This window comes from Dipodomys spectabilis, unplaced genomic scaffold, assembly GCF_019054845.1.
Source record: "Dipodomys spectabilis isolate Male_0828 unplaced genomic scaffold, ASM1905484v1 ptg000165l, whole genome shotgun sequence".
NCBI lineage: Eukaryota > Metazoa > Chordata > Mammalia > Rodentia > Heteromyidae > Dipodomys > Dipodomys spectabilis.
Genome location: NW_024870842.1, coordinates 1,245,167 through 1,254,702, shown reverse-complemented (window position 1 = coordinate 1,254,702; position 9,536 = coordinate 1,245,167). Strand labels below are relative to the sequence as shown.

Sequence of the window (9,536 nt, the reverse complement as noted above, 5' to 3'; positions counted from 1 at the left end):
GGCCATCGCCCATGTGCCAGGCTCTGGTGAGGAGCAATACTACTCTTGAAATTCCCCTCCCTGTGTTGGCATACTGACATTAATTTCCAGAAGCTAAATTACTACAAGTTCAGGGGCCTCAACCAACAGAAACTTCTTTTGTCACTGACGACCCTTTGGGAACAGTCAGTCCCTGCATTCCTAGCTTCTTTGCTTGCAGGTATCACCTAGCTTGCAGCCCTCTCACTCCAGTCTCTGCTGCTGTGGTCCCATTGCCTCTCTTTTCTTCGTGTCTTTTCTTTGTGTCTCTTATAAGGACACTTTTCTTTGGATCAAGGGCCCCTCTGGAAAATCCAGAGTGATTGTTTCATTTCAAGATCCTTAACTCGATTCCATCAGCAGAGATCTATTCATGCTGTCTAAGTGTATGGATTATCTCTCTGACTATTAAAGAATTAAAAGGCAGGAAAAATGTTTACAGTAAACAGCACACATTTATTTGAAAGTGAAAGGAAACCATGGAAGGAAGTATGGAGTCTCTCCATCTGGAGAGGGACCCAAAAAGGAGCCCAAAGGAGTAATCTCAGAGGGTGGTTGTTTTTTTAATCATGTGGCCTCCTCCCATATCTCATCCTTGGGCTTTGTGCTGATTGCTGCATGGTTTGTGTATGTACCGCCCTGGCTCTTTTTGTGGCTTGAGTAAGCACCCAGGACATTATGGGAAGAACAAATGTTTGGTGGAAACACACAGAATTATGGGAAGAAGCACTTGAGCAGGAACTCAAGGCATACCATGAGAGGCCACATATTATTTACCACATGTTAGGTCCACCACTTTTTATTCCTAGCTACCTGATAGTTCCCCAGTTCCCCTTTCTTTCCCTCATTCCTTTCCAGAGCAGGCCATGTCCATAATTTTCCAGAGTTAGGACACAGACATTTCTTTGTCAGGGCCACCATTCAACCCGCATCAATGTTCTTTAGCTCTGACAGCAGCAGAGACAATGGTGATGCTCAGACTTGTCTTGGTTGTCAAACAACAAAACCCTGAGTATCAAACAAAGAGGACCACATAAGATATTGACCCGAGACGCTACCCACTTTGGCAGCGCCAGGCCTGCTTGGAGGATGGAGAAAAAGTTGAATCTGCTTTGGGGCTTACCTCTAACCTTCTCTGTAGTTCATTTTCCCCCACTGTCCCATTTGGTCTCTTGACTACCTGAATTTTTCTGTGATTTCAGAATTCTCTCATTGTACCCTGCCCGACATCTGAGAGCAGCGAGCGGCCTGCCTGGCATTGAAAAGGAAAAAGTTTCTGGAAGACCCACCTGGGGCTAGAAGCCTTGAAGTTGCTGTGGGTCTGGGGCTTGTGAAGGGAAGCTGAGATTGGGGAGGGCTGGATGGAGGCAGGGGATGTATCCTAAAGGCCAGAGATGGTGTCATGAGAGATCCAGGCACCTCGGTCTGGGGTGGGATGGTGCATGTGTGTAAGGACCTGGGAGTTACCACCTGGAGCACTTGGAGTCCTGCAGGGCCCCAACTGGAAGCCCCCATTATTGCCTTTGCTAAGCCCCCAGGCCTGAAAGCTAGAGGCCCAGGGAGAATGAAACAGTCTGGGCAAAAAGGCTCCAAGGCAGTTCAAAGACAGAGAGAGACTGAGGGTGAAGTTTTCAAGCTACATCCAAGGGGAGGGCTTTTCATCTACCAGCCTTTGAATTGGGAATCAAGGCGGGCAAAGTTACTACCAGGTTAAAGTTTAAATGGCACAGAAAGGGGAGACGGAAAGATGAAAGTCCCGTCCGTCTGGCCAGGGGAACAAAGCCGGAGTCCAGCCTGGGCACCTGGCCGCAGAGGCACCGAGTTACAGCAGTCCCAGGCAGGAGGGGCTGCCACTCGGCCATTGTTCAGCTGAGGAACCAAAGTAATTGAAAGGAAAGGTGAGCCAAGGAGAGGCAGCCATCATGTGTGACTGCCTGGATTGTTAGAAAATAATTTAAAGGGAACAGGCCCATCAAGCGGCTCCTCTTATGGAAATGCCATCATTGAAAAGAAAGGAAGGGGAAGGTGGGGAAGCCTTTTCATTCTTTGAAAGAGTTTTTTTCCCCTCACCAAGTATAGACCAGAATATCATTTGAAGGCTTGAACATTTTAGAAACTTGCTTCACTCTCAAAAACGCCTTGGTTGGGGGCCTTTTCCAGGATCTTGTATGATGGAGGGGACCCAAGGTTGGGGGAGGGGGAGATTATAGGCTGTATTATCCATAGCTTGTCATGCTGAGATCTGGCTTCCTGCTTGCCTTGATTTCCTTCCCTTCCTGGTTCTGCTTACAGCTCTCCTATCTGAATGCTCCCTAGTCCATGTAGCTTGGCTGGCTAATGTGAGCTGTGACTTGAGAGAGACCAATTGATGTGTTAGCATGGTGTCCCCTCTCCTAGACCCTGGAAACTTCCCAGTCATACTTTTCTAGATGAAGCTTCTGTGTTCCCAGTATCTGACTGGACTAAAGCAGGAATCCTTGAGAATGTTGTTTTAGTTTTCTTGAGTAAAAGATACTCAAAATGGTCAACATTAATCAGATGCCTACTGTGTGCCAGACAGAATCTAGTGAGCAAGACACAGACCCTTGTGTGTGTTAGGTTTTTAAAAAGAGGTGGCCGAGTAAGAACTGCACCACGCACGTGGTATTCAGGTAAGGGGTAGGTTTATTCAGTAGACCTGCTGGGACCAGGCAAGGTTGGCACTCCACGCGGCTGGCAAAAGGAAAAAAAAAGGGCGGTCTGGCCGCGGTTTAGGCCTTATATAGGGTAGGGGGTGGGGAAGGGTGTGTCCAGGTAAAGGGAAGTGGGATCAGGTGGGAGAAAGGTGTGGCCACATCAGGTTAAGATGTGACCTCAGCGGATGCGGATGTGACCTCTTCCAGGTATCCCAGTTGCCTAGGTAACGCAGGTACTGGGTGAGGTCTGTTCGCCGTCCAGGAATGGACCTTACATTCCAGCCTTTTGATAATTATGAAAAAGGGCGAAGACTCTCTCTGGCTACTTCCTGCTGGCAAAGGGCGTCGTAGGGGTAAAAGGCTGGGATGTGGTCCATGCTGGGAGAAGGCAGCAGGCTGCAGCTGTCACTTGGGTGTTGAGTCCCTCGATGAAGTCTGGAGGAGGCAAGTCTCTTGGACGAAGTCTGGAGAAGTTTTATGAGGCATTGACGGAAACCTGAACAAATAGGAACTCTGACAATTTTTTTTTTTTTTTTTTTTTTTTTTAAACCTAGAATGGCTAGCCTTTGAGAGGGAACCTAGAGGGGGGTCCCCGGGACCCAGCCTGCGTCGCACTCTTCAGGGCACAAGCCAAAAAGTTGTAGAGTCAGTCTGGTGAGTGAAGGAGAGCTTACCAGGCAGAAGCGGCGTCCCGACTTCCCCCAGAGCCCTCTAGAGAGAAATGGCCAAGCCCCCAAAGCCAAGCGTCCTCGGCTTCAGAGGTGACCGGCCTTTCAGCTAAAGGCCGTAGGAGCTCTCTGGCGTGGCGCCACGTCTGGACAGAGACTGAGCAACAGAGAGCCGTAGAGTAGTTTCACTCACCAGAGTAGAGAAGTGGTGTGGACGTGGATGTGAAGGCCAGAAATGGTATCGGTGAAAAATCTCGCATGGTGTCAAGGCAGTTCAGTTCACAAAAAAGGGTGGTTAGGAAATTAGCTGATGAAAAGAACACCATGCACTATTCAGGCAGGAAAAGAAGTTAATTTGACTGAACTGTTGCCCCCACCCAGCATGGTGGAGAAGCATGGCTGAAAAAGGAAAGGGGGGGGGGAGGAAGAGGGGTGACCTAGTAGAAGGTGACTGCTTCCAGGTCTGCCAGTTCCATGATGTCTGCAAGAAGCGAGTCTCTTAGATGAAGTCTGGAGGAAGTCTTCTCAGGCAGGGGGCTGAACAAAGATGAAAAGCAAATATATTACTGGAAAGAAAAGATTGGATGTCCATGGCTTGGAGGTGTCCTAAGGGATGAGATAGTGAGGTCTTTGGGGAGGAGAGCAGTTAGCTCAGTTTTACTCACCCGGATCTTCAGGGATGCGAGACAGCCTTACCTTGGTAGGCCCGAGGGGGGAACAGGTGTACCTGGAGGTCAGGGTTGGTATAGAAGGGGCAGGAACAGGAGCCCTTTTTATTCTTGACAGGTGAATCCACTGGGGCTGTCCATTGAGCTTGACTGCGGTGGGGGTTGTCAGCAGAACCTGGTGAGGGCCTGTCCACTTAGGGTGTAAACCAGATGGATTAAGGGTCTTGAGAAACACTTGATCACCAGGCAAAATTGGGGGAGTGGGAAAGGGGCCTTGATGAGGCTGAGGGAGACACTGGTCAGCATGTTGGCGCAGCATGTGCCTAAGAAAGGTTGGGACAGGAAGGTAGTCTATTAGTGGAGTCTTGGCATTGTCAGTAGGGAAATTACCTAGGAGAAAAGGTCTTCCATACATTAACTCAAAGGGGCTGAGGAAAGTAGGGCTGCGGGGAGAAACACGTAAGCGGGTGAGCGCCAGGGGTAACAGTTCTGGCCAGGATTTCTGGAGCTCTAGAGAAAGTTTAGTAAGTTGTGTTTTGAGGAGCGCATTAGCTCTTTCAACCTTTCCAGAAGACTGAGGTCTATAAGGAATGTGAAGATTCCACTGGATGTTTAGAGAGGATGCCACCTGTTGGGTCACTTTGGAGATGAAAGCAGGTCCATTGTCAGACTGAAGTGACCTGGGTAAGCCAAACCTAGGAATAATTTCTTTAATAAGGACAGAGGCAACAGTGTCAGCAGTCTCCAACGTTGTGGGATAGGCTTCAATCCATCCTGAAAAGGTATCAACCATAGTTAGAAGGTATTTCAGCCACTTACATCTGGGCATGTGAGTGAAGTCTATCTGCCAGTCTTCCCCTGGGGTATGTCCCCGTGCTTGGTGTGTGGGGAATGCAGCTGGTCGGAGACCACCCTGTGAGGAGGTAAGAGAACATGTGGGGCAGGCTTGGGTAATAGCCTTTAGTCGAGTAGTTAGGCTAGGGCAATGGATTAAAGGTTTAAGAAGGTGGGAGAGAGGCTTGTATCCAATGTGCAGCGCCTGGTGAACCTGGGAAAGAAAGCTGTCTGCTTGTGCCTCGGGAAGAACAACTCGTCCTTCCAGGGACCACCATCCCTGTGCTTCCTGGGAGGCTCCCTGGTGCGTAAGTTCCTCGAGCTCCTGTGGGGTATAAGAGGGTTGAATTGAAGGCAATACCAGTAGCAAGGGAGCTGGAAGTTGTCCCTGGAGTTGTCTCTGGGCTGCTAGCTTTGCCTCCCGGTCTGCTTTTGAATTGCCGACTGTAATGGCATCCAATCCTGTCTGGTGTCCTCTGCAGTGGATGACCGCTACCTGCTCTGACTTCGCTATCTGGGCCTTTGAAGGAGAGACTCTATATCCTTTTGTCAACAGGAAGTTGAGGAGGTCAGCTGTATGTTGGCGAGCCAACTCAAAGGAAGGGCTGCAAAGCAAAAGATCATCCACATACTGGAGAACAATGCTAGGAGACACCTGAAGAGAGAGGAGATCCTTTGCTAAAGCCTGTCCAAAGAAATGGGGACTGTCTCGGAACCCTTGAGGGAGGACCGTCCAGGTCAGCTGTTGTGCCCTTGAAGTGTCTGGGTCCACCCAAGTAAAAGCAAAGAAATCTTGGCAGTCGGGATGCAGGGGGATTGTGAAGAATGCATCCTTGAGGTCCAGCACTGAGAAGTGGGTGGTACCAGGAGGTATCTGTGAAAGGAGGGTATATGGGTTAGGCACAACAGGATGAATGGGAAGGACTGCAGCATTAATAGTGCGCAGGTCCTGGACTAGGCGGTAGGTCCCATCAGGTTTAACTACTGGCAGGATAGGGGTGTTAAAGGGGGAGTTAGTGGGTCTGAGAAGTCCTTGTTTAATAAGGCGAAGGATGATGGGTTTTAAACCTTGCCTGTGCCTAAGGGAAATGGGGTATTGGGAAGTACCAGGAAAATGGGTAGGGTTTTTAAGTTTAATCAGGACAGGAGTATGGTGTCTAGCCATAGTAGGAGTGGAAGTATCCCAGATAAGAGGGTTGACAAGATCTGGAGGTAAAGGGAAAGGATCTAGTTGGGAAGTTACAGGTGGAGGTTCATCTAAAGATAAAAGTAGAACAGGTGTAGGCTGTTTGGGGATATGGAATGAAAGGGAGACTTGAAATTTAGAGAGCAAGTCCCTTCCTAGGAGTGGGGTAGGACAGTGAGGTAGGATTAGGAAGGAGTGTGAAAAGGGAAAGTCTTCTATTTTACATGATACTGGTCCTGTAGTTGGGGGACAGGTAGGTAGGCCATCTACACCCACCACCGAGATCTGGGAGGGAAAAGTCTTGCCTGTATATTGACATAGCACCGAGTAAGTCGCTCCCGTATCCAAGAGAAAAGATATTAACTTACCGGCTACATAGAAACACACCCTGGGCTCCGTCATTGTGATGGTCTGGTTGTTGGGAGCAGGTGGCCCTGGGCACCTTCATTCTGTAGCCAAGCAGAAAATCTCCGACCTGTCTGGCTCCGCCTGCCTGGGTGGGCGGGGTGGGGGAGGGGCTGGCCTACCTTGTGGAGGTGAGGAGGGGCAATCGACTCCCCAATGTCCTTGCTGCCCACACCTTGGGCAGGGTCCAGGTGGAGGTCGTGGTGAGGGACAGAATTTCGCCCAGTGGCCCTCTTGCCCACACTTGAAGCATGCTCCAGGTGGTGTATGTTGGGTGCCTCTCCTCAGAGGAGGCCGGATGGCAGCAGCCAGGATTTGATAGTTCTCCCTCTCACGGGCAGTCTTATCGGCAATCTCCTGTTCCTCTCGATTATTGAAAACTTTAAATGCCATACTCACCAGATCTCGTTGAGGGGTCTGAGGACCGTTCTCAGCCTTTTTTAACTTTTTCCTAATATCAGGGGCTGATTGGGCAATAAAATGCGTATTGAGAACCACCTTAGCCTCTGGTGACTCTGGGTCCAGCCTTGTATAGCGCTGGAGCGCTACTGTAAGGCGCTCAAGAAATTCTGCCGGGTTTTCATTGGGCCTTTGAGTAATGTGGTTTAATTTGTCATAATTAACAGGGAGATAGGCTGCCTTTTGAAGGCCAGCCACTAAGCAAGTTATCATCCTATTTCTGCTTTCCCGCCCAGGAGCATTATGTTGATAATTCCAATTGGGCTCTTCCCTAGGCACAGCTGTTGCTCCCACTGGAAAGTTAATATCTAGGCGGTGAGCTTCATCGGCATGTGCCTGGGCTGCAGTCCACACCCTTTCTTTTTCCTCAGCAGTAAGGGTAGAGGATAGTATTAGATATATGTCCTGCCAAGTAAGGTCATAGGTCTGAGCCAGGTTCTTAAACTGCTTAACATAATTATTAGAATCTTGGGCATAAGATCCCAGCCTCTTCTCAATCTGAGCAATATCAAACATTGAGAATGGCGCATGCACCCTAATTACACCTTCAGCCCCTGCCACCTCTCGCAAAGGGCACATGGGGTCTGGTGGAGGTTGTGTGCCACCAGTGCGAGACCGGGTGTGAGCTGCAGGGGGGGGAAGAGAGAGAGGGTGAAGGAGAGGAGAGTGAAGAAGGTGGGGAAGGCACCAGATGCTCAGCAGGAAGAGGGGCAGAGTCAAAAAGAGGGTCAGCCACATCAGGCTCCGGATGGGGCCCTGCGCTATCAGAGCTGGGTTCTCCACGTGCCAGGAGGAGTGGAAAGGCCGGGCATGATTGGCATAGGGCAGGGTTGTCCCGGAGAGCAAAGAATGGCTGAATATGAATGACCTCAGACCATTTACCATTACGACGGCAAAAATCGTCTAAATCTCTGAGAATGACGTAGTCAAAAGTCCCGTCTTTGGGCCATCGAGAACGATTATCCAGTTGGTACTGTGGCCAAACTTGAGTGCAATAATAAATCAGTTGTTTCTTGTTGATGCAGTCAATAGACAAGACATCCAGGGAACGCAGGAGGCATTTCAATGGAGTTTCCTCCTTTGGGCGTGACTTACAACAACCCATTGGAAATGTAAAAGAGAAAAACTTAAGAGGAAAATTTAGTGAGTGAAGGAGGGCTTACTGAATGGAAGCGGTGTCCCAACTTACCACCGAGCCCTCTAGAGAGAAGTGACGAGCAACCAGAGTCAAGTAAAGGCCTAGTAGGTTCTCCGGCGTGGTATCTGGAAAGAGACTGAACGACAGAGAACCCTTAGAGAGTAGGTCACTCACCAAAATGTAGAAGTGTGGAGGAAGATGCAGAGGCCAGCAATAGAATTGATGCACTGTGTCCGCAGCAGATAGACGGGTTCATAAAAGGCCGTCAGAACTGTGGGTATTCCTCAGAGCAAAAAGGGGAAAACAAACAAAAAACGAAAAAAAGAAAAGAAAAGGAAAAAAAACAGAGGGGAATCCAGCTATCCTGACTTTAAGCCCTTTATCCGAGTCACGGCACCATTTATGTTAGGTTTTTAAAAAGAGGTGGCCGAGTAAGAACTGCACCACGCACGTGGTATTCAGGTAAGGGGTAGGTTTATTCAGTAGACCTGCTGGGACCAGGCAAGGTTGGCACTCCACGCGGCTGGCAAAAGGAAAAAAAAAGGGCGGTCTGGCCGCGGTTTAGGCCTTATATAGGGTAGGGGGTGGGGAAGGGTGTGTCCAGGTAAAGGGAAGTGGGATCAGGTGGGAGAAAGGTGTGGCCACATCAGGTTAAGATGTGACCTCAGCGGATGCGGATGTGACCTCTTCCAGGTATCCCAGTTGCCTAGGTAACGCAGGTACTGGGTGAGGTCTGTTCGCCGTCCAGGAATGGACCTTACAGTGTGTAGTCTAGTGAGGAGGTGGGCAAATAAACAAGCAGCAACAGTACACATAGATAAGAACGAGGACAAGGCTGGGTACTGTGGGCTCACATCTATCATCCTAGCTACTTAGGAGGCTGAGAGCTAAAGATCAAGATTTGAAGTCAGCCTGAGCAGAAAAGTCTATGAGATTCTTATCTTCAATTAACTACCAAAAAAACCAAAAGTAGAGTTGTGACTCAAGTGGTAGAGCGTTAGCCTTGAATGAAAAAGCTAAGGAACAGTGCCAGGCCCTGAGTTCAAGCTTTAGTACCCGTACCAAAACAAAGAAACAAACAAACAACAACAACAAACCCAAAAGGAAAATAATAAACCCAAACCAAAAAACTCCAGGACAGAGGAATCATTGGAATTTGTGGGAGGGTGGTGCTTCATAGGGTTCTTAAGGAAGGCTACCTGTAGGAGGGGGTATTCATTAGTTAGAGAATGAACTTCCCATGTCTAGCCAAGTTGCTATAATGGCTCAATTTTCCTTTCCATTTGACACAATGAATAAAACTAGACAAGAAACGTCAAGAAATGAGTCTCCCAGATAGATGGGAATCAAATGAATGAGCCCCGTGACTATGCCGGTTTCAAATACACTGCATTAGAGGGGGTCAGGGAGGAGACTGGCAGATTTCCTGAGTTGAGGAGACAGCGCTGAACATCAGGGGCTGAACTCTGCTGCAATGTACAGAAA

The 9,536-nt window shown here is 49.1% G+C and overlaps 1 protein-coding gene across 3 annotated transcripts; it reads right to left on the bottom strand.

Moving 5' to 3' along the window:
* Window positions 1-5,403: 5,403 nt before the first annotated feature.
* Window positions 5,404-7,539, bottom strand: LOC122119378 (endogenous retrovirus group K member 5 Gag polyprotein-like). 3 transcript variants are annotated; one of them, XM_042693447.1, is made up of 3 exons: window positions 6,577-7,539; window positions 6,418-6,498; window positions 5,404-5,737 (listed from the first exon to the last, which is right to left on the bottom strand). In XM_042693447.1, the coding sequence occupies exons 1-3, from the start codon at window positions 6,705-6,707 to the stop codon at window positions 5,602-5,604; spliced, it is 348 nt and encodes a 115-aa protein (XP_042549381.1). In that variant the 5' UTR covers window positions 6,708-7,539; the 3' UTR covers window positions 5,404-5,601. The 3 variants fall into 3 exon arrangements, 2 of the variants coding, with proteins under 2 accessions (XP_042549381.1, XP_042549380.1); XR_006149552.1 differs by having other exon boundaries at window positions 6,418-7,539; XM_042693446.1 differs by having other exon boundaries at window positions 5,404-6,498.
* Window positions 7,540-9,536: the final 1,997 nt, after the last annotated feature.